The sequence below is a fragment of the Miniopterus natalensis genome, chromosome 17 (assembly GCF_054644295.1).
Source record: "Miniopterus natalensis isolate mMinNat1 chromosome 17, mMinNat1.hap1, whole genome shotgun sequence".
Taxonomy (NCBI): Eukaryota; Metazoa; Chordata; class Mammalia; order Chiroptera; family Miniopteridae; genus Miniopterus; species Miniopterus natalensis.
In genome coordinates, this window is record NC_142097.1 from 38,141,240 (window position 1) to 38,167,022 (window position 25,783).

At 38.9% G+C, this 25,783-nt stretch overlaps 1 protein-coding gene across 1 annotated transcript in view; it reads left to right on the top strand.

The window, feature by feature from the left end:
* CEP112 (centrosomal protein 112) overlaps positions 1–25,783 on the top strand; it is a 214,867-nt gene that overhangs the window by 20,748 nt on the left and 168,336 nt on the right. Inside the window, exons 5-11 of the mRNA XM_016214517.2 lie at positions 834–911; positions 8,007–8,054; positions 8,313–8,390; positions 18,615–18,701; positions 21,044–21,143; positions 22,028–22,146; positions 22,449–22,592. Coding sequence (XP_016070003.2) covers positions 834–911; positions 8,007–8,054; positions 8,313–8,390; positions 18,615–18,701; positions 21,044–21,143; positions 22,028–22,146; positions 22,449–22,592 — 654 coding nt within the window. The remainder of the gene's footprint in view (positions 1–833; positions 912–8,006; positions 8,055–8,312; positions 8,391–18,614; positions 18,702–21,043; positions 21,144–22,027; positions 22,147–22,448; positions 22,593–25,783) is intronic.

Consider the following 25,783-nt stretch of genomic DNA (forward strand, 5'->3'; position numbering starts at 1 on the left):
CTAAAAGCATGAAAATGCTGTACTAACAAATTTAATTTCAAAATAAATTTTTTTTGGCTGTGCTGTAGAATATTATTATTTTGTACAGATTTATCTTTCTACATTTTTAGTGCTTTCAGGTCATCGTTCATTTTTGGCACAGATCTTAGGCTGTCCTTAGTTAATTATAATTTCAATCTGGTTTGATAAATGTGTAATTTAATAAATTATATGGGAAGTGAAAAACATGGAATTTTACTTTATTTAAAAAAGTGAAGAATCACCGTAATTGTGTTTTTGTGATGTGAATTCAAAGCTTATTTCTCTGTAGATTCAGGGTATGAATGAGAATTAATTTAAGAACAAAGAGCTTCTTGGACATCAGCACAAACTTTCCTGTTAACTCATTTTTGCGAGAGTAAATAATTCATCTTTTCAGGAGTCCCCCCCCACCAAAGCTACTGTGGTGCACCACAGTTAAAACTTTCTGTGAAGGAACTTAAAGAGAAGAGTCTGGATTAATGTTTGAAATATCCTTTGATGTTTTTTTTTGAAATCTAGTTACTGTGTGAATATATTGTGAAGGCATCTCATAGCCCCAAGCAGCTGTAATAAACAATCATTACTTAGAACTGAGAACTCGCTCAGTTGTAACATAACCCTTTCCTCTGAGGGCAATGCCAGCATCACAGAAAGCTCACCAGTTCCCACTGCTCTGAGTGACCTATTTGTGTCTATCTCCCCCCCTCCCTTCCCCCCCTCCCTCCCTCCCTTTTTTTTTACCTCCTTTGTTTTTATTTCCCCCTCTTCCCTTCTTTCCTTCATTGTTTCTTCCTTTCTCTTTTGTATTTCAGGAAGTTCATTTGAAAAAACCTGCCATTTCTTTGGATGACAGCGACATCGAAGCTCGCCTTAATAGTTGGAATCTTGGGGTAAAACAAGTATTTGTTTTATGTATGTGTATTGCTGTGGCAAAATTGTGCTGCACTTGAAAACATCTGAACTCATTTAATTCTGTTCAGTGACTAGTATTGGATGTTAGAACTTAGTACTGTGTTAGCCCCGAGAAGGGCTGTGAGTACAGGAAAGAGAAATAACGTTCTAAACAAGCACAACATAGTCCCTGCCCTTGACACGCTTTCTTGTTGGGGAAATAAGAGATACACACATAAATAGAAAATAACCATGTAAGATAGTGTATGATAAACTACCAGACGAGTTAGATAGAACGTAGGCTGCAGTGCTGAGGTGGAGGGGAAGGAGGGAGGAGCTGGAGAAGCAAGGACATTTGGGTCGAAAGAGGTCCCATGGCTGGGCCATGAGTCCTGGGGTCGGTGGAGAGGGCAGAGCAGGATTCAAGGCAGGAGTAGGCGTGAGGAACAGGGCCTTGTAGTGGCCTCTCAGGACCGGACCTTAGGGGTCTGTGGGGGACGCGGGGGCGACGTTAGGAGCTGGGTTACATGAGAGCCCTGAGTGCTAAATTGAGAAGTTTAGCCTTTAAATTTTAGGCAGTAGTGAGCCCAGGAGGTTTATTTTTTCCCCTCCACAGTCCACTTCACATACATAGTGTTTAAATGCTTTGAGAAAATGGAAAGGGGTGTAAAACAATTTTTATCACGCTTTGTTACTATAAAAAGTTTGTAATTTGAACATTTGAAAAATACAGAAAATGAGAGGAATAAACTATTTTAAAACAGTAACACTGAGAGATGTAACATTTTGTTTCATGTGTATTTCCTTTTTTTCTGTGTGTATTTATAAAATTAAAATTTAAACAAAATTGGGGTTATATTTAAATACTGTTTTATTATCTCCTATTTTAAATTTGGTTTAAGTTTATAACAGTTCTGTAAACACGAATCTTAATGGTTGCACCAGTTCTTCCTTTGGATGGATATTCTATAACTTATACAAGCAGTCTGTTAGTTTTGGGCACTCAGGTCGCTCCCTGTTTGTTGCTAATGTAAGTAATTACTGCACTGAAATGCCTTAGAAGATTCATTTCAGACGTATTTGGTTGCTTCCTTAGGTCCAGAAGGTATCTGCCAATTTCTTTTCCAAACACCTGTGATTGGGATTGTCTGTTTCTCACTTCCTCATGACATTAGGGATTATTATTTTTAAAAACCTAAAGCCTTCCTGCCGCTGATGGACTTTAAGGAAAGCGCCCCTTGAGGAAAATCAGCTTGGTGGCATTTTGAAGGTTGTAGTGGATGTGAGTAGAAAGAGGGAAAGGGGACGGGTCATCCCGTAGGTGTTTGCAGCGGGCTGTGCATGAGCGTGGCTTCTGTGAAGGTGGCAGGAGAGTCAACAGTGCTTAGTGACCGACTAGGCCGAACAGAAGGCCTCCCGAGGGTTTGGTGGCAGGAAATAGGAATGAATGTTGGCTCTCCGTCAGTGACTTGATTGTGGGGGAATCCACTGTAGGGGTTTATGAGTTTGTTTCAGGCTGGTGGGGTTTGAAGAGATGGCACGATTAATTGGGCGTTCAAAGTATGGAGCTTCAGGAGACTCCGGGGCCGGAATCTTATGTCATAGGCGCTGTACAGAGGGGCAGGTGCGCCCGGCCCTGGAATAGCTCTGCTCCTCGCAGAGGGGGCCGGGTGGGGAGCAAAGCGAGGACACCTGGCTCCGGCAGGGCTGTGATCAGAGGGCAGGGGAATGGGCAGGAATTTAGCAGCGCGAGTCTCTTAGTGACAGAGGAGAGAGGAACAGCTGACCACCAGAGGGGACCAGGACGTCAGAAGAAAGACGTTTTCACTTTCGAAAGTGTGGGTAAGTTGTCTGAGTTCGCAGCTTGGGAGACGAGCACAGGCGATGCCTCTGGAAGACATTCCTTTGGCCAGAAAGCAATGTCAGAGTGGGAAATGGAATTCTGGGCTGTCCTTTTAAACTTGCCTCTGCCCTTAGCTGGTTGAAACTTCTCATAGACATTTCTTAAGAGCACAGAATGCTTTTCACGATTATTTAACGGTTCAGAGGATTAAATTTTTCATTTGTGTAATAAAATAAAAATAAAGCATCTAAAATATTTTGAGGTAATGCCTTAAAACTGGGGCTGCCTGGGGTCTGGTTTCACATTTGTATTGTTCAGAGGATGCACTAACAGTGTAAAGTATGAAAGCCTCGCATTTTTATATATTTATAACATATGTATTAATCAGACTGAACTGTATCTCTTGATCACAGTAGAATAATTTAAGTATCCAGTGTATTAAAGGCTAGATTTTTGCTTTGATTTTAGTTTGTATGAGAATGTGCCACAGACGGTTTTCCTTCCTCTTTCTGAGCTATCAGTTAATAGCTAGTTAATTTTTGTGCTCTATATGAAGGGTACACTTTAGATATTGTTAACGTGGCTGCCAATGCCTTCATGCTGATGCATTAGATGGTCCAGAATTTGAATTTTCTAGTTTATGTAAAAAATACATTATTTCCCCAATATATTCTTTCTTTTCCAGGAGTGTGTGAATATTTTTCTAGGAACACCTTTTTAAAGTAGGGATTTACTTACTAAAACTAGCAATTAAATTTTCCTCATATATTTTTTTTCTTACTCTTTAACCTTTTAACTTACACTTTTTGGAAAGCTTCCTTTCATTGTGTGTGTGTGTGTGTGTGTGTGTGTATATATATATGTATTTCCTGCATAACTCTCTTAAATCGTTTTTTTATTTTTCTAAGGATGGGGTGAGGGGCCAGGGGAGGACTCTCTTGGGCTTTTCATCCTGGTCACCCATCAGTTCTCACCCTGGGTCCATGTGCTGACTGCAGAGCCTCACTTCCATCAGGAGCAAACCAACAGCGAGGAAGTAGACCCCTTAGGTCCCCAGAAACAGAGCCCCAGAGAGCAGGATCCAGGTGGGGGATTTGTGCGGGGAGAGCTCTCAGGGCAGGAAGTAGGGAAGGAGCAGGGTGAGGTCAGCAGGCAGCAGGAGTGAGTCTTCTCCTGATTCCTTCAGGGAGCTCTGGAGGGTGGACAGCACCCCAGAGTCAGTCGGCCCCACCCTGAGGCCAGGGCCCATCAGGAAGGGGTAAACCTCCCCGTTGTGGTCGAGCCACCTGCAAGGCATCATTGGCTGTGGATGCTCCCTTACTCTTCCTGCAAGGAATGCGGGAAGCCTGGCTACTCTACTCACTGTGGCCTTTGTCACTGTGGCCTACTGAGAACTGCTGTAATCAGTCACCCAGGGGCAGCGTCACTAGCGTAGCAGACCCATGAGTACGTCCAGTGAGACGAGCTGTTCTGGTGGATGGGCTGCCCAAGGTGCCGACCCACAGAATTGGGAGCTAAATCCAATGGTTGTAGTTTGAAGCCATAAAGGTTTGGGGTGATCTGTTATGCAGCAAAAGCTTATTGATACAGTAGATATACCAACGAGTTTTCTAGAGTGATTGTCCCAGTTTGATCATCAACAGTGTGTGCAATTTCTGTTCTGATACTTTCTCTCCAGTACTTAGTGTTGACAATTATTTTTAATTAAAAATATGTAGCCATTCTTGAGAGTGGTTAATGACATTGCAGTGTGTTTTTTAACATGTATTTTCTGATGACTAATAAAGTTAGGTGCTTTTGAATATGTTTATTGATGGTTTGGATAGCCTCTCAGAGTGAAGTGCCTATTTAAGGCCTTGCCAATTTTTCTGTTGGCTTGTCAGCCTTTTTAAAAATGAATATGTAAGAACTTTGTATCTATTCTGGATTAGAGTCCTTTTGGAATATAGTATTATAAATATCTTCTTCCACTTTGTTGCTTTTCTTCATTCTCTTTCTGGTGTCTTTGATGAACAGAAATTTAAAATTTTAATGCAGTTCATTTTCTCATTTTACCACTTTATATTTTGTGCTATTTTGGGTTCTGTTTAAGATTTTTGACTATCTTAAGTTCCTGAAGATATTCTCCCATGTTTTCTTTTAGTAGCTCTATTATTTTATTTTATTTGTCTATTTAGATCTACATACCATCTGGAAGTGGTATTGTTATATATTGTAAGATAGGAAGTTTAGATTTGTTTTTGTGATATATACGTGTGTGTGTGTATATATATGTGTGTGTGTGTATATACACACACACACTGTCACCTGTATATAGATGGGTGACAGTCCTATTTATTGAAAACACCTCTTTCCCAGCTGCACTGCAGTGTTATTTGTCTCATAAATCAGGTGACAGTACGTGTCTGTTTCCATTCTGTTCCTTTGGCTTATTAGCTTTTCCTTATGCCAATGGACTGTGTCTTTATATTTGTATTTTATTTGTGCTCATTAAATGTTTGTTGAAATGCAAGTAAACCAATGAATGAGCCTCCATTTGTAGTATTATTTCTGTGAAAAATGTTTTTTTAAGTTCTAAAATATTGACTTAAAAATATTATTTTGGAGCATAATTGATTTAACATTGAGGAGTGAGTTTATTTTATGCAGTAGAATTTTGGCAGTTTCTCTGACTGATGCTGTGACTTAAAAACATTTATTTTAGGGTGTTGCTAGTAGTATATTGCTTAATAATGTCCTTTCCTCTAAGACAGCTAAAATACCAGATACAATGTCTTTCTATTTTTCTGGAACCATGCACCACCTCTGTTTGATCAACATTAGTCTATAAGGGAGTATTTGGTGAGTTTGACCAAATCCTCAATAATTTGAAGAAACAAACTGACAGAACCCTTTGTAACCAAACAAACGAATCTGCTAAAGAACTAAACAAAACAGAACGTCAAAGCCAGCTTTCGCTAGAGAGCATTCAGATGTCTGTATTTACGTCTAGTTTAAATTATTATATATTTTACTATTGTGATTCTGCTTGCTTCTTAAACAAGAAGTGTTCGATCATGTGATTTCCTCATGCTGTTGGAACTTACTTATTTTTGGCTTTGCTTTCTGTATAATATTTTCAGACTTTAATGTTTCACATCATCCTTTTTACTTCCCATTTTGGATGTTCCTTGTTGGGGTGTCCTTTCTCGGGGTGTTACGAGAGAACGGGAAGTTTCCTAGGAGCACGGAAAGAGTAGATGTTAAGGCTGTTTACAGATTCTTCAAGTCCATGTTACTTGGGATTACAAAGTGGGAACATTGAACTTCAAAGCACATCTGGCTGCTGTTATAAAATCAGAAAATAGATTGCTCTTTTCCCCAAACAGACTCAAGAGCATGCTTTGCTATGAATAATTCTCATTACATGTTAAAAGTGCTTATGAGACAAACTCAGGGCCTTGTGAACAAATAACAACAGAAGATTTATCCTTGTTTGTGGAGTTCATTGTTGCTTTTCAGTATTAGAATAGGTTTTTCTCCTTTTTTCTTTGGTCCATTTGAAAAAGGAGATCTATGATAAAAGAAGGAGTCCTTAACCTGTGTGTTTAGTGGCTTTTAAGGGTGGAGTGGGTAGACTGGGAGTGACTGTATAGTTGAGAGGCTGCATCGTATTAGCTCAACCAGTATTTTGTACCCCGCTTATAAAGGTAGAGCTGAGTAAAAATAAGTCACAAATGGTTTTCTTGGCTTTTGGTTTTAAATTTTAAGCTTAATTAGAGCTTGAGCATCGTTGAGAATTCCCTGCTTCCCTCTTCCTTTATTTCCCCCCTTAAATTGAACTCTCCTTCATGACTTGGGGTTTATATATTTTCAGATTTGCGTGTGTCTTTGAAGAACTTACTTTCTATGCTGGTTTTCTCCATTCCAAAAATAGAGACTAGTTATTTACTTTTCATATATATACCTTCAAACAATAAATATTTATCGAGTGCACTTTGCTGCCTGCTGGACCTTTTCTGCCTCTATTTTTAAAACAGCTGAGTATATATAGTCCAGTGCTATTTGCTAAAGAATATGCCTCTTTGTCTGGTATGATATTTAAGTGGATTTTATTGTCTTTACTTAATGAATGTTTCCAAAAGTAAATATACTAATTCATACACCCACCAGTAGTGCTCCACATCTGGAACACTCTTTCTGTCAAATGGTTAATGTATGCCAGTCGGTGGCTGTAAAACAGCATCGCATTGCAGTATTCCTGTACATTTTTCTTATTTATAAACAGAGTGAGCACATTTTCATATGTTTACTAGTCATTCACATTTCATCATCAGTGAAATGTGTCTCAAGTCTTTCCCATTTTTTTTCTAATGGATTGTTCTTTCTTTTTTAATTTTTCAAGACCCTCTTTACACATTTTAGAGACTGAGCATTTGTGCAAACATCTCCCAATGTATGTCTTGCCTTTTCACTTTATGATATCTTTTTTTGGAGATAAGTTCTTATTTAAAGTGGTCAACTTTATTAATGTGTTTTTTGCTTATGCTTTTTTTGTTTCTTGTTTAAAAAAGTTTTACACTGTAAAGCCATACAGCCATTCTTCTAGATTGTCTTCTGATAGTGTTTATACTTCTGCTTTTAATTATAAGTATTCAGTCTTCGGAAGTTTATCATACATGGTGTGAGGAAGGGATCTGATCTAATTTTCTTCCACGTATTGAACACATCCTTATTTCCTCAATAACCTGCAATGCTGTATCTTTCATGAATAATATGCTCAAATATATTTGAGTTTCTGTACTTTCTAGTTCCATTGACTTTCTTCACTACTGTAGTTTTATTATGTCTCTGAGCCACCCCCCTGGATCTTTTTCTTCAGGCACGTCTTTACTATCCTTGTCCCTTTATCTATAATATGTTTTATAATGAGCTTCGTAAGTTTTCAAAAACCCTATTTAGATACTGGTTTGGGTAAATTTAGTCACTACATCAAGCTAAGAATTGACAGTCTTACAATATTGAGACTATTCAAAAACATAGGCTGTGAAAGGATCATGAAAGTACAATTGTGTCTGCAAAGGTTATGCTTTATATTTCATTTGTTAGTGGGCCACTAAAAATGTATTATGCAATAGCTATTCTAAAAAACAAACTAAATATTAAGACATATAGAAAAACATTTTCATAAGCAGCTTAATTCTATATTTGCTCAAATAATAATTAAAACTAAAAAAATTAATAAGTTCTTATTTTATTTTTAAATTTTCAGATAGAAAATCCTCGGTACCTGAGACAGAAGCCTATTCCAGTTTCTCTGGTAGGTAAGAATTCCATTGGACTTTTCCTATGGACAGATATTTTTAAATAAAATAAATCATTTATGGAAAATAGTGCAGTTCCACATTATGAAGCATAATTGTCTTGTTAATCCTATCACGTGGAAGTGGTGAATCATTTTTTCTCTCCAGTGTTGGCATCATTTTGACATGAACTCCAGGCAATTTAGAAGTTTACTTTGGGATTCAGGATAAACCAGGCCTGAAAAAGAATTGAATAACTCTCACTCATTCAACAGATGACTCCCAAGTTCAACCTGAGAAAATCCAGCAGTCTCCATGAGGATCATTTGCTCTTTCGAATGCATGAGAAAGAGGTAAGACTGAGATATTGTTGATATGCCTTATTATTGACACTTTTTACATTTTGCATAATACAAGTTCTCAGGTTCCTAGTTAGAATAATGATGCTTGGTAGGAAGAGGTGGTCTTTGGGACACATATGAAGTAATGATGCAGGTAGGCAGGTTTGTCTTGGTAGTTTTAATGCCCGTCTTCCATTCGGTGTGTCCCAGCTCCACGCCGGCTATACAGGGTGTGCTGAAGGGCTCTCTCCTGACTGCAATTTCTAATTCTCAGGGGGTAGGGGAAATGGCAACTCTTAAAAGCAGTATCTCTGACCTCAATGAATTCTTTCCCTCTCCCTTTGTCTTAAATTACTTGTATCTTCCTAGTTTCACTGCTTTTACTATTTTTAGTATTTAAATTGGTTGGCTAAATTAAGCTGTTGTTATAGCTGATATATGACATAATACACTTTCTTTCTTTGGTCATTCGAGAATAGAATAATAATTGTAGAATGACCAAAGAAAGAAAGAATGTGATAAAGAGGTGATATTGTTTGTTGGTCAAGAGCATAGGCTATGCAGTCAAGAAAGCGGGGAGGGTGGTGGTGGTGGTGGATAAGGCGGGGAGAAATGGGAGACATCTGTAATATTGTCAACAATAAAAATATATATTTTAAAAAAAAAGAATACATGGATTTAAATCCTACTTATTAGCTGTGTGAAAATGAGAAGATACTTATCCTCTCTGAGCCTCAGTTTTCTCATCTAACTTGGGAGATATCTGCTTTCCAGGACTTATATGAAGGTCTGTAGCCTATAAGTACCTATATGCTTCACATACAGTAGTCACTAAACAAAGGTTAATTTGCTTTATTATTTTCTCTTAAAATTTTTATTCTGGGACATCTCAAAATCATCATTATTTGTATTTTTGCTTATGACACCAGTGAAACACTTTGGTAATATGTGCATATGACAGAACACAGTTAGATTAGGATGGAACAACTGTGTCCCCGACCTGCCTTCATTCCCTAGTCTGTGACCCGAGGAAGTTAGGGACATTAGTTCAGTCTTTGATTAAAGAGAGGATGCTTAATGATCTCACAGGGTTGTTAACAGAATCAACTGGGAATAATTAATATGTATGTAACTTGTAACTGTAATGCACTATTTCAGTGTGCAAATGTGAAAAATTGTTGGACTTAGATGAATGTTTCTAATAAATTTATGTAAATAATTTAATCTTTCATTTTAATGAGGGTGCTTCTATGAATTTCTAAAATTTAATTTCAGTTTGGTTATTTTCAGCATGGTCAAGTTTTCTTACTACCCTATTTATAAACTATCACAAAAGGCATTGCTTTTTTCCTTAGATAATCCAAATAATACCATGAGCATATAAGATTATTTTTGTTGTTAATGGAGGAAGAAGGGCTATTTTTAAAAAATTTCCATCTGGTAGGATTATTGCTGCTGCTGTCAGTAATATTCTTTTATTGGGGGTGGCATTGGGTAACAAAATTATATAGATTTGATCTCAGTAATATTGTCTGTTGTTTTGTAGCTCCGAGTTAAGGCATGCAGGATTTTTTTCTTACTGCAATCTAGTGTTTAAAAAACACACATTGAAATCAAAAGAAATTACATTTTACAAAACCTTTTTGAAAGTAATACTTCTTATATGCAAATGTGCCTCCTTTTGGTCTCTTGTTAGGCATTTCTTTCTTTTCAATAATTGTCAATTATTTTTGCAAGTCATTCCAAGTCATTTCCAGCCATTTTCCCTTTCCTTTTATTTTGTACTATTTCTTACTGTTGAGGCTGTTTACCATAGAATAAATAAAATAATTGAAAGGAAGTGGTGGCTTTTTAAAATATTTTTGGTCTTTCAAGAAATAGTATCTTTCTGATGACATTTTGGGTCAGGGGTAAACATACCAGTGCTACCCACATGTGTTGAAAGGAAAAACATTTACAGCCATCATGTATTGCATCAGAGATTCCTTTTTAACTGTGTGTGGTTTTATTTTTTCCACACCCTTATGTTTTTGTTTTTCTTTTTGGCATACTGTAAAAATATTTCAGCATCATTGAGAAGTTTGCATGTAAACATCAACTTACTCCATATCTTAAAATATATTCAGTGTACATTTGGGCTAAAATAACCCTTGTGCAATTACATAAGTCATTTCTGACTTGTTTGAAGAAATGGTTTCTTCATCCTAATATATTTGAAAGTATATGCTGAGTGGCCCCAATGTGTGAACTACCTTAGTTTCTTCTTTCTTTTAAAGTAGTACTTGTGATTTTAAAATAGTTCATGTGGATTTCTGTTGAAGAAATTTTGGAAATTATAGACACATGTAAAGAAGGAAATAAAATCAAGTATAAAATTAACACCTGAAAATAAAAACAGTGGTAAAATGTCATTGTAATGTCTTTTAGTCTTTTCATTGTATCCTTAAAACATATTTCCTTAGAAATTTGAGATATATCATATATATTGTTTTGTATATCTTGAGTATTTTCCATGCTATTAAATATTGTTCCTAAGCATCTATTTTTAATGGCTGTGTTCTGTTTCATAGTATGGATGTATGCCTACTTAATTTAATTTATTCCTCTTGTTAGGTATTGAGATTGTTTATAATTTTCAATAACATAAATACCTCTGGGAAGAATATCCTTATATATCTGTCTGTATATGCATCTCTTAATATTTCTTTAGGATAACAAATTACATCTTACATGCTAAAATTAAAAGGATGGATTTTTATGTTTACTATCGTAAACAATTTAATTTCTTTTTTTTTTGTTAATCCTCACCTGAGGATATTTTTTCCATTAATTTTTAGAGAGAAAGTGGAAGGAAGGGAGGGAGGAGAGAGAGAACGAGAGAGAGAGAGAGGGAGGGAGAGAGAGAGAGATCTCAGTGTGAGAGAGACATATCGATTGGTTGCCTTCCACACATGCCTGACCAGGGCTGGGGATCAAACCTGCAACCCAGGTACATGCCCTTGACTGGGAATCAAACCTGTGACCCTTAGGTTCATGGGCTGGCACTCTAACCACTCAGTCATGCTGGCCAGGGCCCATTTTAAACTTATAATGGTGTGGAAAATATAAAGATGTTACATGAGTAATATTTGCAATATTTTATCACAGAATTGTGGTAGTTTTATTTTGGTGGCTAAAAATACACCTATAAAATATTTTAAGGTGTTCTTTAAATTTTCAGCTTATTTTGGGCATTGTGAGGAAACATATGCTCAGTGACAGTGATCCTTTAACTGGAGTCTATCATTCACAAACATACTTGGATTTGTTTGCCTTTGTAATTGCTAACACATTGCCTGTGATATCCACATCACAGAATTGTGTGACAGTTAGTATCAAGCAATAGGGGGTTTTTTTTGTTTTGTTTTGTTTTTTTAGTATCCTTAAAAAGATTTCTGACATAGATTAAGACGTTTGGAAAACTGTTGTCACTGGAAATGAAAGAAGAAACAACACAACGAGGGAGATAAATTTTCAGAGCAAGCATCGGTTTTTACAGAGCAGATGGCTGAAATTGCTCTTTTGTAAAATAAAATAGAAAATTTCCTTTGAACCCCACCTCCACCCATATTGAATGTTCCCACCTATTGCCTAAAAAGGGATGTTGCTTCTTTCTTAAATGTAATGCCAATTAGGCACTTTTCCCTTTTGTGAATCTGCTAGTTAAATGTAGAATTTAAATAAGTCCAACATAATGAAGTCCGTAGTCACTGACATAATAAATGAAAAAATTGATATTTTAAAACATTTCTTAAGAATATCGCATTCAGATACACACAGTCTCACAACATAGAATAAGTAATTATACAAAGAATACCATTGTAAAGAGCACCCAGGCAACGATTAGCTCCTGGCCGATGTCCCAGATGCTCACTGTCTGGCCCTTCCATCATAACTCTCTTTAGTCGTCCCTAGAAGTGACTATTATCCTGGTTTATTCTGATGATCATTTCCCTCCTTTGTTTTAAAGTTGATTTTACTATCAATTCCTACATCCTTAAAAGTGAAAATATTTTATTGTAGTAGGTTTTGAGCTTCATATAAATAGAACTAAACTTTATATATTCTTTTGTGTCTCACTTCTAATAGTATGTTGGTGACATTCATCCTTGATATGTCATATCACTATAGTAGGTTCATTTGCTGTCTATTAAATGCATCTGCCATCATTTCTTCACATTTTTTGATGAATCTGTTCTGATTTTCAGCTTTTACAAACAATGATCCTATAAACAATCTTATACATGTATCCTGACACACGTGTGCAAGTTTCTCTAGGGTAGTGGCTCTCAAAGTATGGTCCATGAGCCCCATAGTCCCTGAGACTCCTTCATGAAGTCTGTGAGGTCAAATTATTTCTGTAATAATATTTAAATGTTATTTATTTTCTTTACTGTATTGACATTTGCATTAACTTTGCAAACACAATGCTGAGTGAAGCTATGCCTTGGCCTAAATCAAGATGGTGGCGCTAAATTGTACCGGTAGTCATGATATTCTTTACTGCCACACGCTCACAGGGAAAAAATTACCAATTTTACTTAAGAATGTCCTTGATGAAGTAAGCAGTGAAATGATTAATTAAATGTTGTACCTCTGAGTGATGAACGGGAACTATGCATAAAGATCGACTGCCTATCACAGTACGATGGCCGCCGGGAGCAAGGACACTTGCGTGATTCATTCAGTGATGAGCTGAATAGCTGCTGTTTTTGTGGATTACCATTCTTATTTCAAAGAATGACTGACTGACAAAGCAGGGTTATTCAGACTTGGATATTGGGCAGACATTTTCTTAAAAACGAACAAAATGTAAAACAACTGATAGTGTTTGTTGCTAATGATAAGATTTGACCTCTTAATTCAAATTAGAATTTTGGAAAACTTGTATCAGTCACCATGAGCTTGAGAGCTTTCTAATACTAAGACTTTTCTGATGAGATCAGTGGTGATCTTAACCAGTGTGAAGTTTTGATGTTGTACAATGAAATTTTCAATGTTTGGAAATCCATGTAACTCAGTGAACTGATACTTTCCCAATGAGTAATGCATGGTGTTATAAAATCACACAGAGGTAAAAGATCCATTCCAAGGTCAAGATAGACCAACAGAACTTACAGTGACAGAGTATGAAAAGTTTTAGATTCCACAATGCAAGCAACTTTAAAAATCTAGCACTGTGAGTGCTGGTTTATGTAAGAATAGCTACAATTACTTAGAAATGGTGTTAAAATACCCCTTCCCTTTACAACTATGTATTTATGTAAGGGAGCATTTAAGGTAGACCAATTCCTGTATTCAGAGATTCTTTGAGATAATAGAGGGGGAATGCTTCTTGACTCATTTTATGAGGGAGACCCTGACACCAAAACCAAAAAGACATTACAAGAAATAAATCCCAGTAAGAATAAAAATTTAATAACAAAGCTTATTATTAATTCATTAAGAAAAGACATTTAATAAATGATTCTGGTATAAACTTAAATTTATCTGGAGAAAATAAAACTTGGTCTTCATCCTCTAAACACAAAAACAAGCATGAACTCTGGATGTACTAAAAGCTTAACCTACAAATGCCCAATCAAAAAGTTTTGAAACAACACAAAAATCTTGCACACACACACACAAAAAAATCTAGGAATTAGAAGACCTTCCTGACTCTCAAACCTTTCCAAATCCAGGAACTATAAAGAAAATGATAGAAATATTTCACCAAGTGCAATAAAAGATTTTGTATGGTTAAATATATAACAAAATCAATAAAAAATAATAGATTTGGGGAAAATGTTTGGGACAGATTGTCTGTTCATGTGTACAACATACCAGGAGGTCTTACCAATAGACAGACAAAACATGGATCACATTGTGAAAGGGCATTTCACAGAAAAACATATCATATGGCCCCCAAAACACCTGAAAAGGAGCTGAGACACTGTAGTGTTCAGGGAAATGCAAATTAAGTAGTAATGAGATATCTGATCTTCTTACAGAAATTCGAGTCTCCCTTTCACAGCGGCCGAGTCATGCAGGCATATCCACCATTGACTGATTTACATGTCTTCCGAGAGCCCATCCTGTAGAAATCAAAGCCCAGTGTGTAGGATGCATGTGTGACAATATTTTTTGTGGCTTTACTTGTAGTGGAAAAGCACTGAACACAAAGTGAATATTCATTAAGGGGAATGGTTGAATAAATTTTGTTTTCTCATTAAGAAATAATTGATAGCAATGAAAAAGAATGAATAAAACTAGAGCAGGTATTTTTTGAGAGAGTTCCATGAGGTAGTGTTCAGAGAGAAAGAAAGATGCAGAAATTTATTTTTTGCATGCGAGATATTCACAGTAAAAAACTATGTATTGCTAAGGGTATAGTGGTTTGAAGAAGAGAATTTATTTACCTCTCATATAACAACCCAGGGGGTGTAGGGAGTGCTGTGCTCAGTGATGTCACTGGGGACCTGGGCTAGTTGGTAAGTTCCACCATCCTCAGCAAATGGCTTCAATGTCTGGGTCTGAAGGGTTGGTTGTACCTTATCTTCAAGTGCCATCCTTCAGAAAGAAGGGCAGCACAGGGAGAAAGCCACTTAATTTTTTTAAATGTCCCAAGTTGCCTGAATCATTTCTATCCTATCATCCCCCTTGACTATACCTAGTTACATGGTCATGATACAGCCATGTGCCCTGCCCATATTTGCTGGTGGCCATTGGGCCCCAAAGAAAGAACAGGGACATAGATCTCTGGGGACACTAGCAGTGTGCCACCAACCCCCACACCGTTACATATACTTGTTCCCATTTGTATGTGACTCTGCGAGAATGGCAGATGACATGAAGATAGACTAGGTTGTTTTTATGGGGTACACCGTGCAGGTGTGATGTGGGGAGAAATGGGGAACGGGGGCAGATTTAAATAAAAAAGGGAAGGCACACCAACCAGTGCAGAGAAGCTAAACAAAATAAGTAAAAATGACATAATTGAATTCTGTTTGTTTCACATAAATTATCTGTGTACATGATGTATGACAAAGTTTAAAAATTAGAAAAAAATACCAGCATGCACCATGTATGTTAAATCACTTATTGCCTTACTGTGATGAGCTCTAGGAGATTAGGAATCACTGTTTAGGGAGATTCCGTCCGTCTCTCAGCCCCAGGGATAAGATAATGAGAGATAGGAATCTTGTTTTTTTGCACTGTGTTTATAAATAAGCAGGGTGAATAACAATTGGCAGCATGAGATATTACAGATTAACATTTTCAGCATAGGATACACTGGAGATACTAATCGGGGAATCTTAATTACTCTCATATGATAATTTCCTCCGGTAACTCACAGAATTCTCAAAAGATGATCGTAACAATTAGGTATCTGAGTGAGTAAAGTGATGATTATTTTATGAATCGTTTCCTGGCAGTTCGCCATGATGATTGTTGAGATGTCGAAAGGAAGGGTGACTAAGCGAAGACATCATTCCGTGGTGTTGCTGATAATGCTTTGGAAACCGCTGGGCAGTGCAGATGGTTGACATCAGTAATGTTTTCCACCTTGCAGTTCAACTGCTATGTGGTTACAGTAAATAAAGGCAAACAAAAAATTTCAGTAGAATTACAGTGGCTGCATTGTATACCTTATCAAAAAGCTCACAGTTTGTAGTTCCTCTCTACATCAGAATAAACCTTGTTTTGGGTACATTGTGTTCCTTTTGGGAAGATGGAGGCCGTTGGTCAACATTAAGCTTTGTAATAATGTGAAAAGGACTTCCTTGGGATTTAAAATGTGTAGACGATGCCCACCTAATTCATTTTAATACATTTTGTCCCTTACAAACTCATTAATGGTTATCATGCCATTATATTTTGTTTTCTGCTAACTTCAGTATCAAATGTTAAACACAATTTACACATGCAAAACTGTTAATAGCAAAAAGTAGCATTTTGAATAAGAAATCTATTTTTCTGCAGGAGTGAGTGTCAGATACCTGAGTGAATAGATTAAGTGATCCCAAAAAACCCTTAATTTAAGGTTAGTGATATTCAGTCGAGTAAAATGACATTGGTAATTATCCTAAAATTTAACTAGTTATCCTGTTAGTTGGATATTTTTAAACCCAAGGAAATGCCTTTATAATAAGTAAGTGGGCATACTCACCAGCTGTGTTCATTTGGCAGGAATGTCCATCCTCAGAGCTGTTCTTTGAAGTGCAAACTTCTGAGAAAAGGGGGCCCAGTGGACTTGGTAAATAACATTTCCTAAAGTCTTTCTAAGTAGAAATTTCAGAAATTCCCTCAAAAATAGCTTGTGGGAATGCCTGTAAAAGGGGAACTATCCAGCTTCAGCCTTTGCTTTGGCAATGGGCCGTCCATCAAATGGTTGTCACACTCGCCTTTCATTCCTGTGGAGTTGTCTCCATTGCAGGAAGGAAGGAAAGAAAGTACTGTGCAAACCAGCTGTGGTGCAGCATCGACTGAGAAGTGTTGTGAGGTGTACTGGGGAAGGAAGGGTTGCTTTTGTCTGGGGAGCTTGAGGAGGACGGCCTGGAGGAAGTGGCATTTGACCCAGGGATCGAATCATGTGAGATCTTAATAGGCAGAGGAGAGGAGGTGTGGAAGCAAGGAACCGGGTGCATGCTTAGCTGGGGCCCACAGGCCACGTGGCTGGCGTCCAGGGCAGGGAAAGAAACGCAAGAGTGTGGCAGAGTCAGAAATGGGTGTTGCTGCCAACCCCAGGCCCAGGGAGCTACTGGCTTGACGGGGAATGACAGCATCTCAGCTGCGCTGTAGAGAGGTGACTGGGCCGCAGTGTCCGAGATGGAGGAGGGCGGAAGGTTGGCGCGAGGGCTGCTCTGAGGCTGCTGAACAGCTGGGGGTGCACCTGGAGCTCCAGGGCCTGGCGGCCCTCGCTGGGGCGAGCCGGGTGACTCGTTGGATGCTGAGGGCGAGGGCGAGGAGGGGTCCAGGCAGGGCCTTAACTGGTCCTCAGTAGGCGCTGTGTGTTCCTGATGGTCGAATGCCGTGTGCGAGAGCATCGTCCCGCCCGGGCTGTGTGGAGGCGGCTGCAGCGAGGAGACAGGAGGCCCGCAAACGGAGAAGTGTGACTCATCTCCCCGGGCCCTCAGAGCCAGATCCTGATAAAACCCCCCGGGCAGATGCTCGCACGTGGTGAGGATGGTGAGGATGCCCGAGGGACTCAGTCTGGGACACTCGGCCTTCAGGGAGCGGAAGAAGGACTGGGAGAGGCAAGGGAGGGAGAGAAACCTTCCCGGGGTGAGCGGGGGACGGGGCGAGCGCCTGCCACGGGCAGGGAAGAAAGCTCCTGGCTGAAGATGGGAGGCTGGCGTTTACCCGGCGTGGAGGTCAGAGGACCTTTGGGTGGAAAATGAAAATGATGTCACACTGTGACCTTTGAGACCGAGTTTTAATAAGGACAGAGACACATTGTAAAGGGATGGGAGGGAGTGGAAGTATGGGACACGCCCCGAAACGCTCGGGATTAAAAATAAACGGGAAAGAACGGTACTTTATGGTGAAAGTAGAAATGCTTCACAGCAAATTCTCACCAGAACTCTTGATCGGGATTAAAAAATCTATTAGGTAACTATTACTGAGATAAAATGCAAGCTGCCTAGTGGGTCTAAAAAATGTAGGAGCCTTAATTGATTAAAAAAATTAAAAGAGATCTTTAGGGAACCAGAGTTGACCACAGTGGGTGTGTTTTAGAACAAGGTAATGATTTGAGGGTTGTTCGCCTGTCCCTTCCCCCTCCCCAGTGGACGGTCATCTCCAACTATCGCATAGGTGAAAGGTGTATTTAAAGGAGCACTGGATATAAGAAAAACACAATTAAAATGGTTGAATAGAGACTTCCTCAAGTAGAAAACAATAAATGCCAAAATACAGGTAAAATGTCACTTTAAAAAAACTTTCTTGGGGTGGTGTGGGGATAATTGATGAATCCATGTTTAGTAGTGTCAGTTTTACCTATCAAGTGAAATTTATTTGAAAGATTTTTAATTAGTTTGGAAGTGATCAAGGAATATAACCAACATTGGTAGATTTGTGTGATTTCCAGACCTTTGGCTGCGGGGAAAAAGTGGAAAATGCTATGCTCTTTCATATAGGAGTTATTTTAATTTAATCATGTATTTTTGCCAAAGGGAAAAGCAAATTATTAACACCTTGAAAATATTTTTCTTAAAGTTGGACATGAAAATCAAAATGATAGAAGCTAAATGTCATGAGGAAAAGCTTAACCTTCAGCAGAAGCATGATGCTGACGTTCAGAAGGTAGGGCGTATGCCATTTACTCTCCTGTTAATATTCAGTATTTTAAATAGTCTAGGTCTTGTGATCATTTATCCATCTACCCACCCACCCACCCGTCCATCTACCCATTGTCCTTCCATCCGTCCGTCCATCCATCCTTCCTTCCATCCATTCATCCACCCACCCACCCATGCATCCATCCATCCGCCCACTGACCCACCCACCCACCCACCCATTTGTCCATCTACCCACTGTCCTTCCATCCATCCATCCACCCACCCTCTCATCCATCTGTTCATTCACTTATTTACATACTTATGATAGTCTGTTATAAATGTAATTTACTAAATTAATATTCCAACAAAAGTTGATCATTAAACTTTATTTGCTGAACATATGTGTTTATGTAAATTCTTATAGTTTACATTACTTTTTGGTTCAACTGTAAATACCAGAGTTTGTTTTGGCCTAATATTTTTTCCATTTTCTGGCAATTAAAATTTCCCTTTTAACCTGAAAAGGAACTCTTAGACTAGTTCCGTTGGGTATAGACCGGTGCCAGCACTGACTATGTGGGCTTCTTTTTTTATTATCTCATTGATATTTATGCCTTCCAATGTTTCAACCTGTATTTTTAAATAAAATTAACTTTTCTTCTTAATGGGCACAGCAAAAATAATTTATGGTTATCCTCCATGGAATTTGAATCAAAACTACATTTTAGTAATGATTCTTAAAAATTAGTGAGAGGTGTGTGTGTGTGTGTTTATCTCCAAATAGCAACTTGGCATTTACTGTTTCAGAAAAGTAAGCTTGTGGTTCTGCTCCACAAAACTAAGTGACAGGGGTAGAGGCCAGGAGTTGACGCCAGAGCATCACATAGCTGAGCTTTCTTTCTTAAAAGCTAAAATACGTTAATATTTAGGTGCATATTTGGCTCATCTTTCAAAGCAACAAGGTGGAACCCACTGACTGAAAATTAGAAAGAAAAAGTATTTAATCCCTTTTCTCTTCCTTGCCTCTTCCCATGAACATTCATAACATGTTCAAGTGAAACAGAACCTATCGATGTATCACATAAAGGAATGTAAAGTATATTTGGAAAATCGCTGTAATGGTTTGAAATCTGCCTCTTGGTGTGTCTGTTACACAGGTCTGTTCTAAGGGAAGCTTTTAGTAAGAAAATCCTTTCCAGGGTTTTCTCTTTTTAAATAAACGTGGTGTGAAAAGGGGAAGCAGTGCAGCTAGTTTGAAATGCCAGGGAAAAGATAAACATAGTCCTCGACTTTATACCAGATTTGGAGAGTGTATCCCTTGGTTGGTCACTTGTGTGGCATTTCCTTAGTGCCGGGAATTGGGAACACAGTTGAGAGGGTTTTATCCCTCTGCCTACGCTCTTTTTCTTTCTTTGCTTCTATACGGATGTTAGGATCAGACGAGTCCCTTTTCTTATTTACCATCCACTCCTATAGGTGGGACTAAAACAATGAGAGGTAAAGTGAAATGCTGGCAATAAAAGCACTAAGAAAAAGTCGGTTAGACATTGGTGAATAACCCCCTTTTGTAGCCAACTTTGGGTGTGTAGGAAATATATCCAAACCATAGGAAAAAAGTGGGTATTTATACTCCTGCCTCAGTTTCCCCCCATTTGGTTAGTACCCTTTTTATCCCGGCTTGTTAATTTTCTTACAGTTCTATTATCTCTCTAGGGTTTTGGGGTTATTTTGAGTGTAGATGTATTTTGGAAGTATATACCAATCCTGATTAAATTTTATTAAATGATTAATTTTAAAACTTCTGACATGATATAAATTCATGATGTAAAATATTCATGCAATTTTGACATATTTTGAGATGATTTTTCTGATTCATAATAGCAGAGCTGGATATAAAAGAAGCTTATTACCTCTCATCTCCCCATGTATCTGGGGGTTCTTATTGTGCATGAAAATGATAGGACACTAGTGGGAAGACTCAGAGATATGCTCATCTGAAGATGCTCCATTCCAGTGCAGAGGGGAGGTGAATTGTACCATGCCAACGTGTCAAGTTTTGATGGCTTCTCCCTGCTACTTTGTGACAGTTTAATCTCTGAGTTATATTTTAGAGAATCACCTAATTTATTATTTATAGTCTCCTTAAAGATTGATACATGAAAATTCAAAGCAGAGAGCATATCTCTTTCAGTAATCACTTATTCTAGCATATTTACTATTTTCTCAATGCACTAAAATAATTTTTACATCTTTTATGGGATTAACTGAGATAGACTTGCAAAAAAACATTGTGCTCATTTAAAAAATTATGTGCTCTGGATGTCAAACAACATAATATATACTAAAACATTTTCAATTCCTTTGCAGATTTTAGAAAGAAAGAACAGTGAAATAGATGAATTGAAAACTTTATACAAAAAGAAACAAAATGAATCAGAGGAGACTATTAGAAAACTTGAAAAGAAAGGTGATGTTGTATCATTACATAAATCTTAATAATATTTCCATTTTATTTTAGTGGTTATGTAAAGTAAAATTTTATTTCTGACCTTTTGTAGTCTGTGTGTGTGTGTGTAGGGGGAGCGTCCTTGGTTTGGTTAAGGAACTGGAAAAGTCTGTCACTGTTACTAGCTCTTAACTCTGCCTCCTTATTGGGCTGCCACAGGGCAGTCACAGAATTAGAATTCCCTGGCTTTCACAGAGAAATCTAGGGAAATTATTCCTCTTAATCTAATCAGATTCACTCCATTAAGTGTCTACTTTATGCCTTGTAGTATGTGCCAGTATTGTGAGTGACAGAACAAGCATTTAAAAGGTATTCCCCACCTACACTTCCATCAAGAAGGAAGAGGAAGTGTGTGATCAAGTGTTAAACTGACTGATTATAGGTCGAAACATCAAAATGCAAGAGGCAGCCACTAGAGAGAGTGTTGAAACATTTTTGGGGAAAGGACTTTAAAAATTCCTAGGTACTGTAGTAGGAATGCTGATACTGGGAAGTTTTGGAAGGATGCTGCAAAACCATTTAGCTAGAGTGGATACCCTCACGTGAAGGGACAGATTGAAACACGGGGTTTGCATTGTAGAAAGGCCTTTTGAGCAACAGCGCGCCCATTGGAGGGGATGATCCCGAGGCTGGCACACAGTTGAGGCTGTCTAGGGGGTGAGGCATGGTGGGTTCAACCAAGACTTGATAGAAATGGAGAAAAGAGAGGAAAGAATAAGGTATTTTGTAAGAGGGAGATGAGACTTGGTGAAAATGGAATCATATAACCCCAGTGCACTGTATTTTTTATCATCAGACTCATGTAGCTAGAATTGGTTTAACTGTGTTTTTATCATTTTTGACAGTTCAGACCCTTGTACGTGACTGTCAGGTTATCAGAGAGACTAAAGAAAACCAAATTACAGAGCTGAAAAAGCTATGTGAGCAAAGTACAGAATTTTTGAATAACGACTGGGGGAAAAAGGTAAGCTGAGGCAGTGGATTATCTGTCTACGTGTTTACCGTTGATGCCAGGAGTGGGTAATCCCCTTTAATATTTGTTGATCCATTAAACTCTCCAATTCAAGAAAATAAAGGAAAAAATCATTTCTTAATCGTGCTTTTTATATGCTACCTTTCCTTCGAATGTTTATTTGTGAGTTCTGTATCGTCTGCTGTTTGGGACAGCATATACGTACATAGGGAAATGCAGGAACATGTTGTTTCTGAGCTGCACTTAGCCTACTCTGTGACTGTGATGAGAGCCCAGCTTTGTCTTGCGTGCAGCTCCACGGCGCCGTGGCGGACATGGAGAAAGAGAAGCTGGAGCTGCAGCGGCGGCACACGGAGGGCATCCAGGCGCTGCTGGAGGACACCAACGCCCGGCTCAGCAGGATGGAGGGCGAGTACCTGGCGCAGACCCAGTGCACAGTGCGTCCCTCCTCTTCCCTGCCCTTAGAGACTGCCCTCTCTCCTCGTGTCATCCTGCTCTGCCGTGTGCAGTGAGTGAATGGGGGACAGGTCAGGAGAAAGCCCCCTGCCTCCTGCACATGCAGGCTTGCCTGTGCCAGTGGCAAGGGGCACTGAGGTCGGCGTGGGTTTCACCCTGGATGCCTCGATACCCCCTCTACTTAACTCCAGAAACCTTCACAGATCTTTCTTCTTGTTTTTTCACTGACTTCAGTCTCGAGATAATTTGTTTCTTTCTTTCTGTTTGTTTCATTCTTTCTAACTTGCTTGTTTTTCTGAAAATATTTAATACTGATGTGAAGGAAAGAAAATGGGGAAGTAGGAGTAGTGTGGCCACTTTACAACAGACCTTAGAAGCTTCATCTTGATGGAAGGACTGGACACAGTCACCACATGGCTAAACACCAAAGTTCCCTTCCTGTGAGGACGCAGAGGAGGTCACTAGAGCCACAGCAGAGATCAGGGAGGGTGCAGGGTCTCCGAAGGGCTCCTCGCAGAGCCCTAGTGCCAGAGGAGACACCTGAATGTCGCCAGCATGTTAGAAGCCCAGCTGACTTCTGGAAGCACAGGCCTGGAACAGGCAGGCTCATGGCTCTCGGGCCAGGGCTCCTCACACCCGAGGCAAGGGCACCTGCTCAGCCTTATTCCTGACATGACGCGACCTCATGGAATAGCAGAGCCTGTGTCCTAGGCAGGAACCTGGTCCTCAGGTACCACGCACAGCCCAGCAGCCCAGCCTGGCTGGTCCAAGTACAGCCTTGAGTTTAAAGCTGTGGAATCTGAACCAGAGTCAGTTACCCAGGCATATCTCCCAGACCCCGAGACCAGCTCTAGGGCTGTCTCACAGGGTTAAAACATGGGGAACAGATCCACAGTGATTTGTATCTCTGGTTCTCTGTGCAGAACAAACTGTAGGGGCCCAGAGTAGGAGCAGGGAGACCAGTTAGTTGTCCAGGTAAGAGAGGTGGGGGCTTGGACCCGGGTGTCCATCCGGGGGTGAGGACTGGTAAACAGTGATGCAGGTCGGTGAGATGGAGAAGGCTGAAGGCAGATCAGGTTTATTGGGGGAAATATCAAGAGTTTATTTTCTGGATAATCAGCATAATGAGGACATTCAAAGTCATGAACAAAACCCAAATTTATATCTGAAATGCAAGTTTGTCATCTCAACATCCTAAGTTTTCACAAATGTGAATTAAATATATGAAGTAATTGTAAAGTTGAAATTTCTGGAGCATGTTGATTGCCTAATATACCTACTGCATTGTTATATATTATTTATTAAACAATATTAAGAGAGTACTATCTCTCACAGTGGCATTTTTAATTTTTATGAAGTTGAGATGTAAAGAAAAGTGACACTTTGGAGCCAAGAGGTCACTGTCTGAAAAACTTCACTCTATTTTTTAATGAAAGTTGAATTTCATAATTAGCATTCAGACCTTGTCATTAGATAATAGTAAATACAGAGGAAAATGGACAGAGTCTGTCAGCAGGATCGAATTTAGGAATCATCAAAACTAGACAGCCCTTGCTGAGCAGCTCCTGGTTTAATAATTAAACAAGGTAGAGTTCAAGGCAAGGCTCAAGATGAAAGACGAGACTGTCACCGAGAATTAGTTTCTCGGTTTTGTTGTTCTTCCAGGCTTTTTTTCTTCTGCTGCTGAGTCTTGTTTCAGTGCTATATGTTGCAAACAGACACTGGATAGGTTATTAGATTTGAGACTCTTGGTATCGGCAAGGATTCTCTTGTGCGAAACTCATATTTAAGCATGTAAAACTGGACTTTTAAAACAACATTAGAACTTATAAATATGAAAATTATAGTGAGGTTATTAGATTCTTGGGGAGGTGAAGGCTGTAAAATAATGGGGCTCTGTCAATGTCAGGGTTAGACGCACTGAAAGTCTGCGGTGGCTTCATTGAGTTTTTTTTGGGTTTCTTAGGAGAGCTCTTATCTTTCTCTGTATCATGGGTCCCGCTGGCAATTTTGTGAAGTCTGTTCATACCTTCCCAGAATAATATTTTTAAATTTAATAAGATATATAAGATTATAAAGAAAAGAAATTATATTGAGTTACAGTTGTCAAAATGTTAGTAAAAGTCATGCTATGTAATAGACGTGCTTCTAAATGAATGCAGTAGATATCAAGATTTAGCAGGGGGCCTTTTAACTTTTGTAACCTGTGGATAGTGATGAGGGTAAACGATATGTGAGCGTAATTATCTGACACTGGAACAGACTGTAAAAATATCTGTGATGTGTTAGTCATAGGTATTGCTAATGCTGCCTGGTTTGTTGACTGTAGATTACTGCATGTCACTACGAATCCTTTCTTAAGCTTTCTCTTAATTCTCAATGTGCCAGTCTCTTGGCATATTAGGTCTGGAACCTGGAAGATTTATGATTTTTGCCACTTGTCATCTCCTTCATTTAGTATTTTCCTTAATCATATTATTTACTTCTCTGAAAACGTTCTTGGGTCTGCTCTTTCCCTTCTGTTTCCACAGCTACCACAGGAGCCCAGCCCATTGTTGCCGCATTCCGGACCCTGCCGGGCACCTGCCGGTAGCTCTCCCTGTCTCCTCCTGCTCTGTATCCACAACTGCTCTTTGTCCCTTTTTCCCATGACCAAGAACTTGAATTGCTAATCTAATGCCTATTATAACTACCGCTTACAAGCCGTGTCCACTCAAGAACTCCAACCTAGTCTTCCGAGTGCTACCTGTGAGTTCCCAACATGGGAACACAGTCTCTGTACCCAAGGTAATGTTGGTCATTAACTGTGCAGTCAGTGCTCCCCCTGATCCTGTTGTTAACGTAGCCTTGAGCTGCCCTGCTACACTGTCTGTTACAGCCTGAATTAGGGTTCTCCATCAGCATCTTTTTCCTGAGTGACTTTTTACCCCGTTTTTGAGGCCTCTAGTGTTTTATATCTCCTCGGTTCTTTGTATTCAATTTAAAAAGATTATTTTGGCCAAATGCTGTCCTTAAGGTGTTTGATATATGTCTATAGGCTTTCCCTTGACATTATGTCTTAATCTTTTAATTTCCTTTGTGCCTGCTTTATTTTGCGTGAGACAATATTTCGGGAACATGGAAGTTTAGAGTATGTGCTGGGAAACTGAAGCTATTTTTTGAAAGGAGCCCC